This window comes from Onychostoma macrolepis, chromosome 05 (assembly GCF_012432095.1).
Source record: "Onychostoma macrolepis isolate SWU-2019 chromosome 05, ASM1243209v1, whole genome shotgun sequence".
In the NCBI taxonomy this organism is placed as follows: domain Eukaryota; kingdom Metazoa; phylum Chordata; class Actinopteri; order Cypriniformes; family Cyprinidae; genus Onychostoma; species Onychostoma macrolepis.
Window position 1 is genome coordinate 19,316,204 of NC_081159.1, and position 24,651 is coordinate 19,340,854.

At 35.5% G+C, this 24,651-nt stretch overlaps 1 protein-coding gene across 5 annotated transcripts in view; it reads right to left on the reverse strand.

Annotated features, from left to right (window-relative positions):
* Window positions 1-24,651, reverse strand: part of scai (suppressor of cancer cell invasion) — a 30,439-nt gene that overhangs the window by 2,924 nt on the left and 2,864 nt on the right. For 2 of the 5 annotated variants that reach the window (XM_058776176.1, XM_058776174.1), the window contains 15 exons: window positions 15,081-15,195; window positions 8,287-8,382; window positions 7,988-8,074; window positions 7,765-7,863; window positions 7,487-7,583; window positions 7,047-7,145; window positions 5,947-6,099; window positions 5,623-5,763; window positions 5,373-5,474; window positions 3,456-3,534; window positions 2,690-2,789; window positions 2,488-2,569; window positions 1,995-2,067; window positions 1,666-1,839; window positions 1,450-1,550 (listed from right to left, as the gene is read on the reverse strand). In XM_058776176.1, coding sequence (XP_058632159.1) covers window positions 1,450-1,550; window positions 1,666-1,839; window positions 1,995-2,067; window positions 2,488-2,569; window positions 2,690-2,789; window positions 3,456-3,534; window positions 5,373-5,474; window positions 5,623-5,763; window positions 5,947-6,099; window positions 7,047-7,145; window positions 7,487-7,583; window positions 7,765-7,863; window positions 7,988-8,074; window positions 8,287-8,382; window positions 15,081-15,187 — 1,590 coding nt within the window. In that variant the 5' untranslated portion in view covers window positions 15,188-15,195. The remainder of the gene's footprint in view (window positions 1-1,449; window positions 1,551-1,665; window positions 1,840-1,994; window positions 2,068-2,487; window positions 2,570-2,689; window positions 2,790-3,455; window positions 3,535-5,372; window positions 5,475-5,622; window positions 5,764-5,946; window positions 6,100-7,046; window positions 7,146-7,486; window positions 7,584-7,764; window positions 7,864-7,987; window positions 8,075-8,286; window positions 8,383-15,080; window positions 15,196-24,651) is intronic. The other 3 variants (XM_058776175.1, XM_058776178.1, XM_058776179.1) reach the window with 3 other exon arrangements.

The following is a 24,651-nucleotide window of genomic DNA, read 5'->3' on the forward strand; positions in this document are numbered from 1 at the left end:
AGGATGTATACAACGTGACTCTGGAAAAGTCACAATACTACAAAATAAAATGTATATTTTAATTCAATGATCGTTTTTCAGTGTATTATATCTACTTCTAAGTTTAATACAGTTTAGAAATAGATACAGCTTTGTATGCCTAATACTCCACCAGATGCCTGGTTGTGGGATACAAAAAAAAAAAAAGTGTTAGTTTAGTATTATCCGTATGCTATTACAGTATTTATTAATACCTTATAGGGATAGTTCACCCAAAAATGAAAATTCTGTCATTAATTACTCACCCTCATGTCGTTCCACACCCGTAAGGTGTTAATCTTTGGAACACAAAGTGGTTCCGCAGTGATTCAACCGTAATTTTACAAAGCTACGAGAATACTTTTTGTGCGCAAAGAAAACAAAAATAACGACTTTATTCAACAATCCGTCTCCTCTGTGTCACCCTGGTGCCATTTTGGAGAGTATCACATACGTAAACAACATATGCTGTTCTGTGTCAGCAGCACCGTACACGGATATGTTGTTTACACTTTGATCTAAACGTAAACAACGTATTCGCGTACATATGTTGAATTCGTTGTTTATGTATGTTATACTCTCCAAAATGGCACCAGGGTGACACGGAGGAGAAGAATTGTTGAATAAATTTGTTATTTTTGTTTTCTTTGCGCACAAAAACTATTACACTGCGGTTGAACCACTGATGTCACATGGACTATTTTAACGATGTCCTTACTACGTTTCTGGACCTTCATCGTGTTAGGATCCTTAATGTCTATTTGAGGGTCAGAGAGCTCTCGGGAATTCATCAAAATTATCTTAATTTGTGTTCTGAAGATCAACGAAGGTCTTACGGGTTTGGAACGACATGAGGGTGAGGAATTAATGACAGAATTTTCATTTTTGGTTGAACTATCCCTTTAAAGTGAAGGCAACATTTTACATTTTTAAGTTGTTTTAAGTTTCTCATCTAATATTTATATTTCATTTTATTTTAGCTTCATTAATCATAACATTGTAGAAATAGTTGTAGATTTAGATAACACTAAAAACACTGAGTACAAATGGCTGTTGATCAATGTAACTGCGCCACCATTTTTTGTCCACACATAAAAAACATAAGGCAGCAAGAAAAAAAGGGATGATTGATATAAAAAGCAAGATATTATTCAATTGGATCTCAGTAGAAGTCGATTTCCTGATGGCGAAAAATAATGGATTTAGAGCTCAATTTTGAGAATAGCAGCCAACAAATAAATGGAATCAGTCTGTTTCCGAGAACTTTTAAGAGCTGCATTACCTCGTATTCAAAAATATATATGTAATATTTATTCATTATTTAATAGTCATTTATTCTGGTTCGTGAGATATTATTTCACAGATCATTACTAATCACACTAATGTGTTTATTATGTTAACATAAAATCGATTTATTCAGTTCAGTCTCACCCGGAAAAGCTTGTGTAATCGGAGTGTGGTGCAGCAGAACACGAAACGGATCATGAGCAGACGCAGAAATTCATCGCCGTAAAATTGCAGAAAGGCCTGATCTGGAAGACAGTCAACAGGAAAATGATGAAATATCTGTCTGTTTCTTGGTCCAACATGTCTCTGATATGTAAAAATTAATGGAAGCATTAAAAAAAGGGCACATATTGGCATTACCTATAACTCGGGAACTCGTGATCATCTGGCCAATGTCATGGAAAATCTTCCGTAGGAGTTCCTGGGCCTTTTCCCACAATCCACAGCGCATGCTGCTCAGTCCACACACAGACAGGAAGCCCATGAGGGGGTTGTAAAGGAAAAGAGTAAACAGACTCCCACGCTGACACTGGTCTGTGAGTGAGTAAGTAAAGAAGAAAACAACAGTTTAAAAATACAATAAATACTCATTATATAAATAACAGACAATCCTACTTAAAAATGTTAAGCAAACACTAAAAATGTTTCCTGTCTCCTAACACAGTGCCTAAAACAACAAAAAAGGATACCTTGCATGCTCTTCGGATACACTGTCGGAGAAAGCAGGCAAACAAGTGGCTGGCCAAACAGATTGGAGAAATTCTGTAGAAAGACAAGTAGTCAACAAGCTAGAGTTACATGAAAAATCATTTTTAACAGAAAATTTGCTCTACTAGTACACAATGTGAATGTGTTATAAAATGTACACAAGGGGGCGCTCCATTACCGAACTATGCAGTCAAATAAAGAAAATCAGTTGAGGAGGGGGAAAAAAAAACAAAAACAAAGGGTGATCCATCTACGAGTAAAAAGAAAAAACTACAACTGTGTCCCTACTACAAGGTCTATTTCTGCTAACTATCCTCATGTTTATTCTAGTCAAGAAGTCAGATAGTCTTATTTATAGAGCAACCACATGGCTGCTCTTGAATAATAAATGGCCTCATGATGTCACGAAATGCTGCAATGACAGAAGAAATGTGAGTGTGACAAGGAAAGGGAGACGGAGAGTTGATGTCTCACCTTATAAGCTGTGCTGTTGGTTGAGTCAACAATGATAAACAGAGGTTTCCTGGTGAAGGGGAAAAGGTCTCCTGGGTGGAGACTGAAAAACACGTTTGTGCATACATGCGTGTTAAAATAACACCTTAGTGTCTCAAACATGTAGTAAGCATGTTTTAGTTTCTAGCAGACTAGCACAGAATGGATGTCAATGAAGGCTCACCAGTGCATCTCTTTTTGTGCCTGGTTTCTCTTCTGCACCATCTCGCCGTTTACCACATCTCGATTAGTATTGGTCAGGACACCTCCAAAATCATAAGGTCCTGTACATAAAGAAATGGTGATGTTAAATAATATCGATAGAACAGATTTGACTCCTTCCTGTTTGGAGCACTCATCAAAATGAAGCCTAAAACTCTAGCTGGATCAACTTCTTTTTGCCCATTTCCAACACTACCATTCAAAATTTGGGGTCAGAATTTTTTTTTAAGGACATTTAAAAAAAAAATGCTTTTATTTAGCAAGGACGCATTAAACAAAAATGTTCTTTTGAACTTTCTATTCATCAAAGAATACTTGTTTTTGGTAGTGCTGTCAAATCGATTAATCACGATTAATCACAACCAAAATAAGAGTTTGTGTTTACATAATGTGTGTGTGTGTATATAACATATACGTCTTAAATAAATATAGGTGTGTGTGTATATATACATATAAATATGCACATTACACACACATATTATGTAAACAAACTTTTATTTTGGATAATCGTTATTAATAAATTTGACAGCACTAGATTTTGAACATGGCAGTAAGTTTGTTAGAAACATCATGCATAATATTATACAAATTTTTGAATCCCCTAATTTGATTGGCTGAGCAGCTTCAGGAGTGCTTGTAATTAGTAAATATTTACGTAAATATAAAGAGAACAATATTCCAGATCATCCGGTGTCGGAACAACAGTGTGCTAAAACACCTCAGCGTACCTTCACACTCTGAGCGTCCAGAAGGAAACACTCCAGTGGCAGAGAGATACACCAGCAGGACGCTATTGGCTGGTAGTTCCTAGCAATAAAAGAATCAGTGAAAGAAAAGAAAACTTTCAGTGACTAGAACAGAAAAATGAATCCATTAAATCGGCTAATTAAATCAGAACATTCAAAATGATACAAATGGTAAAGCAGAGTCACAGCACGCTAATTATTAAGTTCAGTGGCACGCTAAGTGCTATGTGGCCAGAGCATCTCAGTAACGCCCTTAAGAGTAATAATACATCTCAAAATATAACAGGAGGTATTATTAATCTTTACAAATAGAGAAACACATACAGACCAGCTATTGACAGGAAAAATAAATTTTAAAAAAAAGCACATGCAAGTGCCTGTGACAATTACTTGTCGTTATTTATCTAAACAAAACATGAAACAAGATGGAAAACAGCCTAAAAACAGGGTTGTCTGAGAGTTAAATATGAACTTCTACAAAAGCAAAAGCACACAAGTATTTGAGTCATGTGTGCGTGTGGGTTTTCCTCACACTCGAGGTGCTACGCTACAGCAGAGCAAATAGTAACACGCTAACACCCCGTTAGCATGCCATGCTGCTACACGCACACTCACGCATGAGGTGTCACTCGAGACTACAGAACCCAAACTAGCGCACAGGAAAGACAACCAGAACGCAATAACTGTACAGAAAAACTGTTTTATTTATCTTTACCCTTGACTCTTGAATTATAATGAGATCCTGAGGCTTTAAAAGCCCCATAAAATCATTTGATGAGCTGTGTTAGTGTGTTCCCTACTGAAACAGGTTTGGACAAGGAATATGGATAGGCTCCTCCCTTTTTTAAATAGCCAAAAGGATTTAGTCTAGGTATAAGTTTTACATTTTAGAGGAACGAACATTCTCATTCTTGTGAGCATTTGTTTGGAGATATATCTGTGTAGTACAAGCTATCTTTGATGTGTTTTTGCTCAAGAGAAAGAGTACATTTTTATTAGGTACATTATTGTTCAAAAGTTCGGGTCGGAAAGATTTTTAAATTATTTTGAAAGAAGTCTCTTATGCTTCCCAAGCCATTATTTGATCAAAAATACACTAAAAACAGTAATTTTGTCAAATATTATTACCATTTGAAATAACCGTCTACTATTTCTATACATTTTCAAATGTAATTTATTCCTGTGATGCTTTTTAGCAGTTGGTACTCCAGTCTTCAGTGTCACATGATCCTTCAGATACCAAACATGCTAATTTGGTGCTGAAGAAAGATTTCTTATCATCAATGTTAAAAACAATAGTGCTGCTTTTTTGTGGAAACACGTCAAAAGAACAGCCAATAAATAAACAAACAGTCTTTGCTGATCAATTTAATGCCTCCATGATGAATGCAAGTATAAATTTCTTTTAAAAAAGAATCTTGCTGACCCCAAACTTCTATTTGCTAAAAGTAAAATTTGTCATTTAGGAGTATATTAGCTCAGAATATATGGCACATTTAAGCTTTAAGCTTAAGGCCACTGCACACCGAGTCCGAAATTCTCGTCCAAAATTTTTGCACGTTAAAAAAAAAATAAGCTCACATTGTGTCAATTATGTTTACAAACTGCCTCCGAAACTTTTGTCCGTCATAAAAAAATAAAATTAAAAAAAATCAGATCAGGTTTGATTTTCTGCGTTTTCGCGGTAAGCGTTTTTCGTAGTAAGCATTTTGATAGGAAAGGATGACAAATACGAAAAAAAACGCATACGAAAATTTCAGACTCGGTGTCCAAGGACCTTTAATCATCGTGTCTGCTCCAAGGTCTTGATGCAATATAGAGTCAGATCAGGACGGAAATGATGGGATGGATTGACAATAAATTGACAGGTGCTAAAAACTGCAATGACATCAGCCAAACCTTGAAGGAGGCAGACAGGAAAGTGTAGAGCTGGCTGAAGGTTGGTTTGTAGAGGAGATATTTATGAGGGTTCTCTCTCTTGGCCGGCTTTTCATTGGGCTCCTATAATGAGAGAGACAAATGAGTGAGAGAGGAATAGAGAGACACTGAGAGCAGGCAGAGTGAGAAAGAACAGTGAGAGAGCCACTGAAAAAGGTGAAGTACTGAAATAGCGAGGGAGTAGGGGTGGAAATACTCAGAAACACTCAACATAGAGAGTGACAGGGAGAGTGTAAGAGTCTTCTCTTACAAGTGTCCCTGGCTTGGAGCTTTGTGTAGCCAGGTTCACCGGTTCCCTCTCAAGCGCTTGAAGCATACGAAACATATCGATGGTCAGCTCGCTAAACTTCACCTATAAACCAGATCAAATTCATCCATTACAAAAACCGGATTACAATAAAACTCTTTAGTTATTATAGCCTACATGACAAGTTTGAAGTGTCTATAGTCATTTACATAAGAAAGGACCGCTTGAATTTGACATATTATGTAACTTGTTCAGCCTGCTAGGTGTTTTACTGTACTGTACTCCCACCTGATTGTTACAGTTGCCAACGATGAGCGCATCTGCCAAGGTGAGCTGGCCAACCACCATGCCCTGTTCAAGAGGGGGCACGCCTCCCTCCTGCAAACGATTGGATATGACCATCACAGCGTTGTCATCATTTAGGATCATAAGAGGATCCGCCTGTGTAGATAGAGAAATAGCACAAAAGAAAGACACAAATGCCAAGAAAACATGAATATTTGTCATTAACAGTTTTAGAAGTCTTACAGAGCATACTAAATCTGTACTTTATGTAACTGTAAAAGTTGTATAGAAAGATGCATTTATAATAACCTCTGAGATATTGTGCTTTCGAGTGTGCACATTTGACTAATTTCTCCGGTAAAATAATAAAGTAATTTACAATACACTATCATACTTTTTAAAAGAAATCAGCAATTTTATTCAGCAAGGATTGATCAAAACGGTAACACTTTATTTTAAGGTCCAATTCTTGCTATTAACAAACCAGTAATTAAAACTTTTGTCTCAAACTCCTAATTTGCTGCTTATTAATATAGTTAGTAAGGTAGTTGTTAAAAGTTTAGGATTAGGAATGCAGAATATGTGATTTTTTAAAATACCAATAAACAGGCAATATGTTAATAATAGGCATGCTAATAAGCAACTAGTTAATAGTTAGAATTGGTCCCTATACTAAAGTGTTACAGTAAAGACATTTGTTACATAAGTTTTCTATTTTTTTTTTTTTTATAAATTATTTTCTTTCTTTTCTAATTTATTTTTTAAAACTTTTCTATGTTCGTTCTTTCTAATAATATGTAACTTACTTTTGTAGCTGTATTTTTTGAACAAATAAATGCAGCCTCTGTGAGCATAAGAGACTTTTTTCATAAACATAAAAAAACATACTGACCTCAAGCTTTTGAACAGTAGTGTAATGTATGTACTGGGGTGTATATTATTACAATGAAAAAAAAATTTTTTTTTGTTTTATTTCAGCTGGCAAGTCATCACTTTATGGAAGTAATATGAGCTGTCAATGGTGTTTCACTGTGACTTTAATTGCACAATACTATGCATTTTTATGCACTGCAAGAGACTTATAAAAAAAATTACAATCTCACCTCCACAAAAGCAGCAACTTCCTGCAGCACCAGATTCCACTCTAACTGGTCCTCTGTGTTGAAGCGTTGGGTGTAGTCCTCAATCTCTTCAGACAGCTCCTGCAGAAAAATACACCACAGATGGTCTCAGACACACCCATATATACCCTGCTGTGTTTTTCTTCTCATAAACAGTGCATTGTTGGCAGTATACAAATTAGCCCTTGGTAAAACCAAATACAACATTAAAAACTACAAAATGTATAGGAGTAATTTTACTTAAACAGTGCCAAAATTGATGAGGCATGAATTTTGTATTAATTCCAGCTGCATAAGTGGCCAAACAGACCGTCGCTGCTGACTGATCTTTTGGCAAGAACCTCTGTTCAACTGAATATCTATAGTGAGCCATGGACTAAAAATGTGTAACTGGTCCGTTTGGTCTGCTGTCCATGACTTACCTTGACCAACACTTTAACCAGGTCCATCTTGTTGAGCAAAAGACAAACAACGATAAAGCGAGCATAATACCTCAGCTTTTTTACAACCAGCTCTGGCCTGCACAAAGGACACGGGGCAAAATTAATGAACATACATAAATGACATACATAAATTGAGATCTTTACTTTTTCTTGTAAGTATATTACTTCAAAAGAACTTTCAAGAACATATTAAATAATAAAAGAAAAAAGTATCAACTTTGCTCATCACAGTTCATTGTACAGCAGCTTCTTTTCACCTGTCTTCTTTGTTGACTTGGTGGTAATATGATCGTTGGCGAATGGCCGAATAAAAGGAAAAGGCTTCATTAAGGTAGCTTGTTTCTGAAGTGCGGAGGCTGAAGAAGATAAAAATAATAATAATAATAATAATAATAATAATGCGTAAAAAAATATCTAAAACACCATTTGAAACAAGCTGAAGTGAGTTGTGTTAAAAAAAAAAAAAAAAAAGCTCCTTACTAGTAATGGTAGTACAGCTGGCCAATTTTTGAGGCCACTTCACCTATCTGCCACCTCTTGAGACCATACCGGTTGTCCAGGACTTGTCTATTGTCCAGTAATGCAAAACCAAATAAGAAATCATCTGTCATTAATATTGACATCATTGGTGCAGAGGAGCTATCAGAGGGAAGTTTGATCAAGCATGTTAAATCTTCACAGTCTTATGTAGTTCTAAGCCAAAGAACCTGCTTTATTTTTGTGCTTTTGGTAAAAACAGACCTTTCTGTTTCAAAAATAGATCCATCTAGAGGGCTGACCTGTGCTGCTGCTGAAACTTCCACAGCTTGGTGTATATGTCAAATGTTCGGCCAAAATAGGACTGCCACTGCTTGTGTCCATATTGAGGCAGATCCCTGCAGGAGTGTGAGAGAACAAACAAGAGATACACGGCCAAATTCAGTTTAATAATGCATTCTCCCCATTCATTGGTTCTGAAGCATCAATTTATCAGTTTAGGTATTAAAGCCATTAAATTACGAGCAAAATCAAAAACAATTTCTAAGTGTTTGTGTTCATACAATCAGTATTCGGGATTGAAAATAGAATTATCCTGTTCATGTGACAACTTAAAGTCACAATGTAACTGAAGAAGTGACATATCTTTATGTCCGTACTGTGACGTACATCTGAGTGAAACTCGGTTGTTAATTGGATGGAGGCAGATCGGCTGAATTTATGCTGAGAGCTAATTGTAAGAAAGGGGTGAGGTTTAAGCAGACTTACTGATTGGAGAATAATATTAATAATAATATGCATTTAAAAAATAGATGTGGTGAAATGTAATTTTAAGCAGACTTTAAAGGAGCGTCTTAAACAAGGACAATTTGAACAAATAACTAAAAACAAGACCCTCGTGATAGCTGAATATCCATAATGACAATGTTTTACAGCTGAAATTGTATTAAATTCATAATTAAGGAACTCTGCAACCTTAAAGGGATAGTTCACCCAAAAATGAAAATTCTGTCATCATTTACTCACCCTCAAGTAGTTCCAAACCTGTATGAATGTCTTTGTTCTGCTGAACACAAAGGAAGATATTCTGAAGAATGTGGGAAACGGAGCATTTCTGGGGCACCATTGACTTCCATAGTATTTTTTTTTTTTTTCCTACTATGGAAGTCAATGGTGCCCCAAAACAGCCTGGTTACAAACTTTCTTCAAAATATCTTCCTTTGTGTTCGGCAGAACAAAGAAATTCATACAGGTTTGGAACTACTTGAAGGTGAGTAAATGATGACAGAATTTTCATTTTTGGGTGAACTATCCCTTTAATATTTTTATTTTCTTGTTTATTACGGTGAACAGCTTTGAAACAATCTGTATTTTATAAAGTGCTATACAAATAAATTTGACTTGACAGTCTTAAAGGGGTTAGTTCACCCAAAAATGGAAATTCTGTCATTAATTACTCACCCTCACGTTGTTCCAAACCCGCAAGACCTTTGTTCATCTTCAGAACACAAATGAAGATATTTTTGATGAAATCCGTGAGCTTTCTGACCCTCCATCGACAGCAACGCAACTACCATGTTCAAGGTCCAAAAAGATAGTAAGGACATTGTTAAAAATACTCTCATGAATGCACATTGCAATCTGACACGGAAGAGAAGAAATTGTAGAATAAAGTCGTTATTTTTTTGTTTTCTTCGCGCATAAAAAAAATATTCCTGTAGCTTCATATAATTAAGGTTGAACCACTGATGTCACATGGACTATTTTAACAATGTTCTTACTACCTTTCTGGGCCTTGAACATGGTAGTACCCTTGCTGTCTATACAGGGTCAGAAAGCTCTTGGATTTTCATCAAAAATATCTTAATTTGTGTTCTGAAGATGAACGAAAGGTCTTAGTGAGGAATTAGTGACAATTTCCATTTTTGGGTGAACTATCCCTTTACCACTAGAAAATCATATCACAATTAATTTGATACAAATGTATGTAGTAAACAATCAAACCGAGACTTCTACAATAGAAACAACTGATTCTTCTGCAGAACACAAAAAAATATTTTGAGGAATTCTGGGTAGCCAAACAGTTTTGGTGACCAATGACTTCCATTGTATAGCCAAAACAAAAACAAAAAAACAACAACAACTGATACATTTCTCAAAACGTCTCCTTTTATGTTCCACAGAAAAAAAGAAAGTTATACAAGTTTAGAAGAACATGAGAGTGCATAAATGACAAATTTTTCATTTTTGGATGAAATGTTATCATTTATTAATTTATAACTGCATTGAAAATGAGACTATATGAGGTAAATATTATTTTCCCTATATTACCAGACTTCTATACAAATGAATTTGCTTTGTGAATATGATCAAGATCCTGTGACTCACTGCTTTAATCACCAGTTTGTTTTAATAACTACAATATCAAGTTTGTGTTCAAACCAATTACATAAGCCATTTCTGCCCTTCTGCCTTGACACTCCTATCTATCTCAGGATATCATGTGGACAACAGCAGATGAGCCTTCCAAATATACAAGTGGTCATGGCTGTCATGCACTTAATTAGCATCATAGCGATGATGTGAAGACATTAGTGGTGGAAGAGAGCAAAAACAGAGCAATCACAGAGAGTCAGAAAGTGCGAGTGGGTGAGAGTGTTTGGGCAGGGCTGTGTGAGTCATAGTGCCGATGATGTGAAGGAATTTGATGAGCTATGGCAATCAGCTGGAGAAGTAGCTCTTTTGCCTCCTCTGCCTCAACTCGTTCTTTATTCCTTTCCCGTCCTTTTCCCCCTGAACCCTCCCAAAACACCTCTAGGCCCTATTGTTATCATCAGATGGTTGCCATGACAACAGAAGCAGGGACTGGGGAAGGAATACAGCAGGTAAATGCAAAAGCCCTCATTTACACACGTTCACACACAATTACAGTAGATGATGCATCTTTTATGAACCTGTAACGGCCAAGCAGGGAAAGGCGTGGGGACAAAAATGAACGTCAAAAAATAAATCATGTCCAGACATAACCTTGAGTTAGCCAATACACAAAATGCATGCGCGCGCGCACACACACACATCACGCAACACAATGAAACACCCGCGGCACAGACACACCTCCTTTCATTCATGCAGAATCGGCTGTAGCATGAACACGCACACATTTTATTTCTGCAGCTTTCATTGATAATGTGCATTCACACACAGTGTAAGGTTATAGAGATGGATTTGTGAGATTTACGGTTCACCCCGGTGCCCTTGTGGACTGCGAGAGACAAGGTCAGGAAGGAGATAGGTGCAGTCATTAGGCAGGGCTTTAATTTCACTACATGCACCATTAATTTCCCATCCTCGCTGACAGTATTAATACCCACAAGACAGATTCACTGGCAGAGCACAGCCAGGGACAGACCTGTAAATTAGGGAAGGCAGGAAAGGAGGGAGCCAGGATGGGGTGTGTGCAGATGGGGTCAGATGTGGTGTAGTCGAGTAACATGGCAATATTATATCTGCATGCTGTATGGCTGAGGCCATTTATACTCCAATTTTTTTCCAATTTATTCTGGAACTGACATTAACAAAAAAGTTAGTTTAGGAAAGTCTGCTAACACTATATGGCAGTAAGTAATTCTATTGATATTGATTTTTAAAAAATCTAAATCTATAAAGATATTAGATATCTAAAATATTTTAATATAAATATTTATTATACATTTTCTTATATACTTATTCTTTGTACGTTTCTGGGAATATATATATATATATATATATATAGAGAGAGAGAGAGAGAGAGAGAGAGAGAGCGAGAGAGAGCGAGAGAGAGAGAGAGAGAGAAATATTGTTTTTTAAATTGAACATAGCTATGATGGCATACACATACAATACCGTTCAAAAGTCTGGGTTCAAAAGAAGTAAAAGCAGCAATACTGTGAAATATTATTACAGTTTAAATTTTTATTTTTTTTGTATTTTAATATATTTTAAAATGTAATACATTCCTGTGATGCAAAGCTAATTTTTCAGCAGCCGTTCCTCCAGTATTCAGTGTCACATGATGCTTCAGAAATCATTCTAATATGATAATTTGATGCTCAAGAAACATTTCTTATTATTATCAGTGTTGAAGACAGTTGTGCTGCTTTATATTTTGTGGAAACAGTGATACATTGTTTTGTTTTTTTCAGGATTCTTTGATGAATATAAAGTTTACATGAAATTGTATGAAGTTGAAATAACATTGAAAATTTCTTCACTGTCACTTTTGATCCATTTAATGTGTTCTTGCTGAATAAAAATATTAAATTCTTTTAAAAAAGAAATTCTTACTAACTCTAAACATTTTAACGGTTGTGTATATGTGTTTGCATTTTTTTAAACTCCATTACATGCCGATAAAGAATACTAATGTGAATATGAAAATGAAAATGTTACTATAAAAGCCACTATGAATGTCTCAACTGAGTCAAGCTTGTTTACTAAAGAGATACCAAAGAGGTAAAAGACAGTGAGCGCTATCAAGTAGTGGAAGTATTAGGTAAGGAAATGAGACCAATTAATAATAGCCGTTTCATTACTGAGCTCTACAGGGTGTTGCTAAGCGTCAAATGCAGAAGTAGGCCGCTACTGGTTAGACAGCCTAATTAACATGGAGAAACAGGGCATGGGGGCGTGGCCTCATAACAAGCATCTAGTCCTGTATTTGTGTAGACAAGCTATCATTGAGGTATAAAACATATAAATGTATATACATGCATATTTATATACGGTATGTACAGAGCATCATATGCAATCCTTCATGCATAAATAATGAGGACTAAATGCATCTTAATGCTCGGACTAATGCTACAATACTAATGCTGAAGAAAATCAGTGGATGCATTTTTTTCTTACTATTAGTTGATTCTGTTTGGCAATGCGATACACAAACTGAAAATATCCCAAATGCAGGAGAGACATGTGTATCACTTATCAATTTCAGATGGGTTTCAGATCAAATTTAGAAGCCTTAAGGCAAGGAAATATCTGTTGATTTGTGTTAATTTGGTGTGATTAATTATGAAAAAACAAAATGAATTCAAATTAATGAATTTTAATGCACACTGCCCCGCCTAGTCCTGTACGTCATCTTACACTGCATGCAGTTGCTGACAAACATGATGAGGAACAACGACTTGATGTGATGTAGCTTATGAATGCAGTTTTATTTTCCTAATATTCAAGATATGAAGGCAAAAAAATGCCCCAGCATGGGTTTTTGTCTTATATTTATATCACATCATAGTTTAACAATATCACAGAAGCAAGAGCGCCATTTTTCCCCCGATTTAGCTTATTTTTGCCAATTTTTGTTTGTTCCCGTTTTGCTACAGATGAGGTTAAGAAACAAATTTCCTTGATGCGCAAATAACCTACTGCATGAACATATGAATGTCAGAACATGTGGGTTAGTCTATGAAACAACCTCCTGGACTGTAGCAGTCTCAGTCGCTTATGCAATACAAATGTAACAAACACACACCCTGTACATGAGGACAGGACATGGAAACAGAGATAAGAGAGGAGGGAAGGAATACAGATTGTGAAGACAAGAAGAAAAGAGAGAGAAAAAGAATGGGGGAAGAAAGAGAGAGAAAGCTAAAAAAGAGAGAGATAGAGCCCACAGCTACTGACATACTTGTCCTATAAATAGTCTTAGCTAAAAATGACTGATTAACTCAAACGCAACCTACTGGCCACTGAGAAATGGTGATAAACACGGAGTGACGTGATTCATTTTTTAAGAGTGTGTGTAATGCAGAGACAAACGCTGGCAGATTTGAGGGGGTGGAAGAGGAGCGCTGAAGATTCATTCAGATGTAAAACTGAGCTCACTTCACCCAGACACTGGAAAATATAAAGGGCTCTCAGCTCCCTACGGATGAACAGGCAAACATCAACACATGCATAAAGCACAGCACAGATGAGACATTAGAACCTGCTCATTTATAGATAAAGCACTGACTTTTTTTAAAAGAATAGTTCATCCAAAATCAATGTCCTGTCTATATATATACACTCACCTTCATGTTGAAAGTCAGTAAGGTCCAAACAACACTGAACCCCATTGACTTTCACTGCATGATTAAAAAGACATTAGCTTCACATTTTACATTAGAAATATTTGTTTTGAACAACATTTTTGGGTAAATTACCTCTTTATATTTTCTCGATTCACCTAAATTTTGAGACTGAATTCTGTAGACTGTGTGAACTGGGTTGGGGACAATCCTCTTACACGTCTTAAAATACGAGCACCATTCACGTTTTTGCTCATATGGGATTCCAGTAACTCACAGTGATGGCAATATGAACTTTATGTCAGCCAGAGGTTTTAGATTCTGTCGCTGGTTCTCCCATTCCCACTCCCATGCTTTCATGGTCTGAAAGCAACCCAAGCGATGTGCTCAATGCTGTCATAAATTTAAAAAGCATTTGAAGCTGCTGTCGGTTAATTAAGATTTGGCCGCCTCGACTAGACTTGGTTATTAAATAACATTGTCTCAACTGTGATAAGACATTCCAGTGTTACGCAAGTCACCATATTTGATACTAACATTAGTCACTGTCACTATATGGTTAAAGGCATGATTTATAGGTATTGCGAGAACAGAAAACAAGCTTGGCTTTGGTATTCAAATGAACTCCTCATGGGTCATACCCAAACACAAATGAACAGACAAATGAAAAAAAATTAAGGAATTAAAACAACAGAAACAAATGAACAATGCACAAGCAAAAAAAAAAAGAAAATTAAAAAGAAAGAACAAATACAGAAATACAACAAAACATGGGACAAAGAAGTGAGAGAAAGAAAAAAATGAAACCAAATAAGAACAAATTAACAAAAGAATGAACAAATATTAAAAAAATTAATGCAAAAGCAAATATGAAAACAAAAACAATGAATGAACAAAAACAACAAACAAGAAAGAAAGAAAGAGATTGAGCTGAGAGTAAGTGTACATAAGGTCACTGCAGAATTGGACCTAGACAGCAATCTGGAAGGCAAACAAGACCACAGATAAACAGCAAAATGCTCAGACGCTGAGAAGAGACTGACCTTAAGCCATTGAAAAGCTGTTTGGACTTGTCCAGGAGATAGCAGAAGTCAGTGACAGTTTTCCTCTCACAGAGAGGGATGTCATCCTCTGCCCCCACCCCTGTCATGGCAGCTGCTGCAAACAAAACAAAACAAAAAAACGGGTTCAAAACAAGACTGTCGGCAGAGTTATGCAAAAGCGAGTCGTTAGCACAAGCACCCCGTTGAAGCAGGCAGCAGTGGCGGAAGCAAGTTTTATGAATCAGAGTTAAGTGAGCACCACGGAAGTCTGAACTGACATATTGTGGGTATAAGAATCTGCATCAGTGACGTGGGCAGATATTGAATCAGCTTTGACAAAAACTGACTAATTCCACCTCCAAACCAACTGACACGCTCTGACGAATTTGCATCAGAGTTGAAACAAAAGTTTCACTGAAGCCTTTCAAATATCCATTTATCAATCTATGAACCTCATGGAGATGTATAAACCAAGATATGTTAAGCTGGAAGTCATTTTTATGTTTCGTTAGTCCAGTTTTTTCCAATCCTGGTCCTGGAGAATCCTCAACACTGCACAATGCTCAACAGCTCATCAGTAGACTCCAAAACCTTAAAATGCGTGTCAGATTTTAGAGAGACGGTTCTATTGACCGTTATTAGATATTTTTCTTATAATAATAATTATTTATCTGTACCAGTTGATACTGGATTTGTAATTGTTCACGCCCATTTCTTTTATTTAGATTACATTTACATTTATCTTACACTCACTTAACACTGCACCCAAACCAGCGACGCTGCAAGATGCCATTAAAAAAAAAAATATATATCTCTCTTCCATGTTACAACAAGGGATTTTTTCAATGATTTCTATTTCTGCAACATCACAGCTGACAGCTCAGATACTGATGGCATTTTGCATCATATTCAAATAATTTAATTTGTCATTATGCATGACTTTAATAGCCACAATGAAAGCAACAATAATAGTTAACCTCAGCTCTTAAAAAAATAAAAGATAGCGTTCAAACTGGGACCTTCATATAAACAAATATGCATATTACAAATATGCAAACACTGCAACAGCCAATGAGTGTGTATTTTAAATAATGTTAAAATCATTTAATTCAATGATTTAAATTGCAGAAAGAGTCTGTTCACACATTCTTCTGATTGGCTGTGATTTGTGATTGATTCTTGTAGTTGTGAATGCATCTGGTGCGAATAGAAAACAATTGTGTTGCTGGAATCTTCTCACATTGTGTCTGGTTAGAACATGGTGTTAAGTTAATCTTTTAATGCTAATAATTTAATAGCTCTGTTAAATGTAATCTTAAACCTTAAATGGACTAGCCATTTTTCTTACTACACTGAAAAACAAACTTTGAGGTATAGTAAAATATACTAGATTTACTGTCATAATTTTTACATTGTAATATTACAATTCATTGAGAACTAGAATTTCTAAGTAAAATTTTAAATAAATACGCAATTAATTCATGTATAAAATGAACTGTGTGGGAATAGTAAATTGTATTATACATTTTCTGAAATTATTTAACTGTTTTAAAGTCATTGCACATAAACCTAAAAATACGGAGTAAATTTTAATCAAAAATCTTTTTCACGTTCACATCCACGTGACTGAATCACATGCCCGCGTTTTGGATCCGAGACAGACGGTTGCGACTGCCACGCGTGTGGTTGGGATTATCACACGTGGATGCAAAGTTATTGTGTACGGTAAGTTATTGGCTTTTTCTGTAGTAATTTATGACAATGTACAGGTCCATGAGAATCCGATTGACTTTGTTGTGTAACTCTAGTAATGTTAACTCGAGGTTACATTAACCTAGGCCTGCATTTTCCACTGCAGTCCATGAATCACTAGTCTCATACAGAAGTCAATTTAAAACCAAAGAAATTTGTGTTAGTCAGTGAATTGTTAAAACACGCCAATTCGAAAATTTGCATTAGGAAAAGTTCAGACATAATTTGCCACCCCCCTCATTTAAGTGCGATCAGGTTACACTTACACTACATTACATGAAATAAATCGTGTTGAGTGACACGGAAAAAAAATTGTGTGAAAACGAATAAATAAGCTTTACATTTCGTGTCTATAGCACGATTTGCCTTGAGATTATTGGACCAACCAAAATTGCCCTAAACGCATAATGTTACAAAGAGCTGCGTTTTATTTCTGGGTGAAAAGCACAATAACGTTTATACCTTCTACAGTTTATGTTAATCTTTGTGGATTACACAAGCGTTTTTTTCTCAGATATATTACAAAACTGAGAATAAAAAAAAAGACAAAAGATTTGGTTAAACAATGTTAAAAAAATATTGGTGATATCATTACAAATAGTAATAGTGTAGAACAAATACTTCGAAATTTAGCAGCATCATTTTAATCATAATAAGCCATCTAAGATTTAGAATCTACATAACTGGAGATTTAACTTTTTTTGTACTTGATCATAAACTATTGAAATAGGTTGATAAATTTGTTCAGTCCAGAAAGTGTCTGAAAAGTTCTGATATTGACTTACGTGTTTAAATGAACCTATTTCACTGATACCTAGACATTATGATTGTTAACAAGCATCACATCAGAATACAACTCCTGCTTGTATTTCAGCTTCTGTTTATTAATTAGTTCTCATGTAATTTTCTACCTTAAATGTAATGTATTTTTATTAATTCTGTTGTTTTAATATAACTAATTGTGTTTGTTCATTTACAGGTTGACTGCATTTAGGAAATCTCCCAGACGCATGGTTTTTAACCCTGGTGTTTCATCAAGGATAAACAGTACACTTTTATCTTATGTCTTGGCAAATATTGCAAATTTGAGACATCAAAACGTTTAGAGCTGTTAAAGCATTACAGATTGAAACATCCACATACCGGTCAGGGCTGGTCGGTGCCTTGCTTGCACTTAATTTGTCCTTGTTCGTTTAAAGGTTAGGGGGCTCTTAGAGCACATTTTTCTAGAGACCATGCACAACCACAACATTTAAGTCAAACTGTGTCCTTTTCATGCCTTGTGTGCAATTCATTTAATTGTCATACAGAGAGGCAATTTTTGGAACACATTGGAGTTCATCTGAAAAAGAATGAAACTGTTCATTGTGTTTTTAAAGACTGTGACTACAGTACCAATATATATATTCAACTTTCGCTTCACATAGAAGCAGGAAGCACACTCCTCACTGCCTTGAAGATTTTAAGAATACTTTATTCCAGATGTATTCAGATCAGCCAACTGAAGATAGTTTTGTAGAAGAAAGTGAAATTTTTGCTTCCGAAGAAACTCTTGTAAAAGAGGGTGAAGATTTGTGTGAAGTCATCGTTGATCAACTTGGTTCCTTATTGCTTAAATTAGGCTGCATTTTTAATGTGCCTAGTAAATGCATTGATGAAATTGTAGACGAGCTTCAGTTTATTACTTGTACAGCATCTGAACCCGTAATCAAAGACATTGTCATTTAAAAAACTTAGGTTTTGCTTTATGTAACTTTAAAAACAATACATTTGTGTGACTGAGTCATTGTTTAATGTTGGAACAAAATAAATGTTGATTGTATCTACACTGTGTGGTTTATTAAAATGCAGACAAAATTATTATATTTTTAGTAATATTTAATTGCATATATTTAATAAATTAATTGAAATATTAAATAAATAAAACCTACCTTATAACAGTAAATAAAATTTACTTAATGTTTTAAGGACAGCTGTGTGTTAGTATTTAAAAAAAATATATAGACTTTATCTAAATGCTTAGAATAAATATAAATCCTGCCTTAAATAGAATTTAGTAATATTTACTTAATATTTTAACAAATGTCATTTAATACATAGATTTTACTTGATTCTGGAAAGCGTGTTTTACTTAAAATTAAAGCAGTAAATTTTACTTAACTAAATTTAGTAAATTTAACTAATTAATAAACAGAAGTGTTAGTGCAAATTGTTACGAGGATTTTATTAAGTAAATTTTACATGTTAGTTTTTTCAGTGTATACATAAATTCCCTTATAAGATTTAAAATGATCTGAAGACCAAGAACGTATAAAAAGTAAGGTCAATTTTGATTTCATGCTGACTTTAAGTCTTCATTTTGTTTACATTCCACTATAAATAAATAAACCGCTAAAGGACAGAGGAGGTTCAGGTCCTGCCAACTGCCTGCTACACATGCCATCACCCACTGATCTTTTCTGGCTGAAGAATAGGTTCTCTCAAAGGCCTTTCCTGTTCAGAAAAAAGCTCAAAGCTTAAATGGACTATAATGACAGCATATAGTCTACTCTGTGCAGAAAGAAGAAGGTCGGCTTTTACAGGGGGCCAATTAATCTGCATGTTTTCACATTAACCAACAAGAAAGGTAGTAATTAACTTCTCTTTCCATTTGCGTATTTACACATTAAGTATTTTGTGAATATGGCTTAGCTTGTGTGTTTGTGCGAGACTATAAGTGTCAACCAAACCAAACAACACCACACATGTCCTCTCTGTGGTGCCAGGAGATAAAATCGTGTGGGGTAGATATGTCATAGGGAGGACATGTGCACCTCTTCTGGCTACCCCAAGAGGAACTGGGCGCTGTGTGTGTGTGTGTGTGTGTGTGTGTGTATGTGTGTGTGTCTGAGGCCATGGATTGGGGGAAAAGGGAGCAAGGGACGTCAAAGGCACAGAGGAAAGTAAGAAAGCAGGAGTGTGACAAACACACGCCTAAGGCTGAATGTGCAGTGCTTACTGCTCGGATCAGATGTTAAATCGGACCAGCTGAGGACAGAATGGGGGAGAAATCCACACAAGAGGATGAACGTTAATAAATATCCACAACGCATACGCAAGGCATGAATTTAAGTAAGCTTTGTGAAAAATAAACTAGAAGCTCAGGTGAGGTTCATTTATAAACTGTGAAGAAAATTGAATGGCCTTGACTCAGTGTAGTCAAGAATTTGACCAAGGACTTTACCAATGATTTTGAATGAAGCATCATGGATGAAAAGCTCTAACATCTGTGAGAATAAATGGAAAATTGGCATGTTGAAGGCCTGTTCTCACCAATAGGAGCAAGTAATGTGCTGACATTGGAAGCCACTGCAGGGAGAAACATCATTTATTGCCTGAAACGGTGTACAATGTCAGCTTGAGAGAGAGAGAGAGAGAGAGTGAGAGAGAGAGTGAGAGAGAGAGTGAGTGAGTGAGTGAGTGAGTGAGTGAGAGAGAGAGAGATAGTGAGTGTGTGTGTGTGTGTGTGTGTGTGTGTGTGTGTGTGTGTGTGTGTGTGTGTGTGTGTGTGTGTGTGTGTGTGTATACCTGTTTTTCTATTCAGGTGGGGACTTAAACCTGAATACACAGACTCATGGGGACTCGTGTCACGGTGGGGACCTAAATTGAGGTCCCCATGGGCAAACAAGCTAATAAATCACACAGAATTAAGTTTTTTGAAAATCTAAAAATGCAGAAAGTCTCCTGTAAGGGGTAGGTTTAGGTGTAGGGCAATGGCACATACAGTAAGTACAGTATAAAAACCATTACGCCTATGAATGTCCCCACAAGGATAGTGAAACAAGTGTGTGTGTGTGTGTGTGTGTAGATATATATGTGGGCGCATGCATGTGGTCAGACCCAGTGGGTATTAAGACAAACATTCAGCTGTCAGTCCAAGGTGGCCTGAATGGAAAAGACCTGAGCATGTCCATCACCCCTGCTCAGCCTCCAGATGGCTCACCATGGTCCACGTATGGACTGTTTCAGCCCACCTTAAAAATGCTGTCAACAGATTCAGAGAATATTTGGGGATATTTCACCAAAAGAAGAATGTCCCAATTTACACAATTAATAATCAAATTATTAGCACAGTAACAACCCATTATTTATAAGGTTGGACAAAATACAAAAAAATAAGGTTGGACAATATAGTGCAAACTCGGTCAAAAAAAGAACAACATTGCAATGGAAGGTAGCTCAAATTTGTAAAGTACCCATGTTGAGATGCTGAATTTAGTTTAGTGTACAAATGGGGGGAAAAGGCTGACTCTACCTAAATGGTCAAGGTTTAGCTTGTTACCTCCTGCTGGTAATAACACCATCTGGTTCTTAGAAACACTGTGGCCTTTTAAAATCAGCAGTGTATTTAAAAAAAGTTTATTTTGTAGACATATATACCATATATTGCTAATATTTTACTATTAGCTCAGATAATTCTCTGTAGGTCTATTGGGATACTTTTAGGGCTCCTAAGATTTCCATAGTTTTCTAAAAATATTTTAATCCTCCTTTACTCCAACACTGTCCAAATTAGGGTTGCACGATACACCGGTACTACAGTAGTATCGCGATACTAAAGCTTAACAATACCCGCTGTGCCATTGTTTTTTTTTTAAATGGTAGTATCGTCCATATACGGTACCATAAGATATGTTGTATGCACGGCAGAAACACTGTTTAAAACGTTCATTTGAACGTGCATGCCAGCAGAAACATTACAAGTTGATTGCCAAATGTCTTTCTGCTGTGCTCTGTGTAGTACAGGCTGTGTATACGCGTTATATGGTATTGAGTGTTTCCCCGATGCTTCAGTTCAGTTTGCAATGAGAAGTCGCACTTGCACATCGTTGTTCATGCTGCAGTTTATCAGAAGAAAGGGCCTGATTCAGACCATCTGATGTCATTTTAAAAAAACAGCAGCTCAAGCATCACTTATTCAACATCATAATATCTTACAAGAAAGTATTCTCGCAGTTTTATTCATTTGAGCACTTCTAGAACAGGTGTAATAATTCGTTTCTGGAAGAGTCTTTGCGATCACGAATGCAAATCCATTCATCAGCATAGCGGCTTTGCACTTAGTTCTTATCAATATATATATATATATATATATATATATATATATATATATATATATTTATATATTTTTTTTTAGAATGTTATGTTTTAATATACATGCTGCTAACTCGAAATTTCAAGGTATGCGAGCAAAAATGCTCCTGACACTTAGGCAATACGACACGTGCAAGAGTGCTGTTTTTGTTTCGTTTGTGCTCGAATCCAAACGCGTTGATTTGGGCGAATCACTGATTCACTGAGCCATTCATAAAAACAGTCATTTGATTCGCTCCTGAAGGATTCAGCCGTTTTGAAAGAATCGTTTGAATGACTCAGTGATTCAATCACGAACTTCTGCCACCTGCTGACCATTTTTAAGTTTCCCATCTAAAAGTAGGCATATTATTACATTATTTTCCAACATATTTCTATATTCAGAATTTAGTATTTAAAACATTAATCTCATAACATTATTTATGCAATTATAAATACAGTCTAAATGTATAAATGCCACATCTAAATGTCACTTCATGCAGCTTCTGTGCAGTGCTAAGATGAGTTTTGTTTAGATCATTTCATGGATAACAATAGCCAGTCATTCATTCACATTAATTAAGTATTCAGAGAATAATATTGTCTGTTTTCACTTACATCTATTTATTTATTACATTTTGATTCATTTTGTAGAATTGAATTTTAAATTAACACAATACTGCATGGTATCGTGATACTTCAGCTGGTATAGTATCGTAAGACATTTTTATGGTATCGTGACAACCCTAGTCCAAATAATGTAGCGGTCAATTATCAACAAGCATTTTTCATTAGTTGACATAAAATAGAATAGGCTAACTCTAATAAATACATTTAGTTTCACATACGTGCATGATAGATCACAGGAATGTGAGATGCTTAATAAAAGAACACATTGTGCACAGATGTTGCAACAATGTGTACGTCTTCTCTGTATTATTCACCTAACATCATGTCTAACTTTTGAACATGCTTGTATGCTTGGAAGCACATTCAGTGTTTCACAGTGGTTGTTTCCTGCTACACAGTCTCTGCATACCAAATAGAAATTTGTTGAATGGAAAAGCTGTGTGTTGTACACATTTTTTTTTTTAGTCTGCAGTGATTCTCAATTGAATTCGTTCTCTTTTTTTCAGCATGAGACAGATGCTACAGTTGCCATGTGCAAGAAAATACAGTCAAAAGTTTTATTCCTGTTTATTATAAAATTGTATAAGTTTATGGAAGTTCTTAAAAGTTATTTTATCAAAATTATTAAAATGTTCTGATAGTAAAATAGTAAAATATTAACTATCATTGATACAACGGTATTAAATTAATTTTATAACTTGATTTGTAGTTGGGCAAAATTAAATATTTTTAACATAAAGGCTGATCTTTATGTGTTTTTTATAAATCAATACAAACTAATTAGGCCTAAATTAACTTGATTTGATTAAATTAAAATGAGCGTGATGGGTTCCTTTAAGAAAAAGAAAAATGTCATTTTAATTTCCATGCACTACATTTCAAAACTTTGGGGTCAATAAGATTTTTCTGGAAAGAAATTAATACTTTTATTCAGCAAAGGTGCATTAAATTGGCGTTTCTATTTAAAATAAATGCTATTCTTTTGAACTTCCTAGAAATCAAAGAATACTGAAAAGAATTCAGTTTCCACAAGAATATTAAGCAGCAGCACAATGGTTTTCAACATTATAGAAAAATGTGTTTCTTGAGCGCAAATCAGAATATTAGAATGATTCCTGAAGGATCATATGACTCCGTAATGGGAGCTGAACATTCTGCTTTGCCATCACAGGAATAAATTACATTACAAAAAAACTATTGCAAAATGTATTCTATTGATTATTTATTAGCAGTACTATTAAATGGACATCACTAGTGTTCATTATGAAAATTCTGAACCACAAAATCCAAGTATCCATTTAACAAAGGTATTCTAAAAGCTAAATAAAACAGGTTTGCATACCTTTGTCTTGGTCAGATGATGCTCAATAGCCACACTATATTCATATAATACGAAAACGACAACTGGCACCCATTGAGAATAAGCAAGTATATTAAAATTACTATTGTTGATCAATACTCAGATCAATTTTGACACGGAGCTTGAAAGAGCTCTATTTTCTGGTTGTAGCAAGTGGTAATTGAAATGATCAGGATGTACATATATAGACACAGAGATACGGAATAGAATCAGCCATAAGACTCAGACCAGAGGATGTGAAATCTTATGCTGAAACAAACAACGTGTCCACTAAGACCCTACTGATGCAATCTAGGAATGAATGGAAGATGGGCTTTAGAGAATTAATGATAAGAGGATGTGGAAATTAGGAAATGTATAAGAAAGACCTCCTTGTCTCATGAAGGTAATACATGCATGCTCTTTGTATAAAGCCAGCAGTGGTAAAAGGCTTCTGCACAGAGATGTGTGCTTGACCCACATATCCTTTCCTTCCATAAAAATGCATGAGCTATGCATCTGCAGCAAAAGAACTGCAGGATGAGGCAGTATGTGTATGTATGTCCCTGTATGTAATCTACACATGCAACTGAAAATCTATGCCAAATCAATATCCTATAATATAGGACTATGACTTTTTGCAGTCACTGCATCACTGAACACACTCTATTAATAGTACTGAAAATGACTTTCACTGACATCTAGGCATATACCAAATACTATGCTGAAATTAGACCT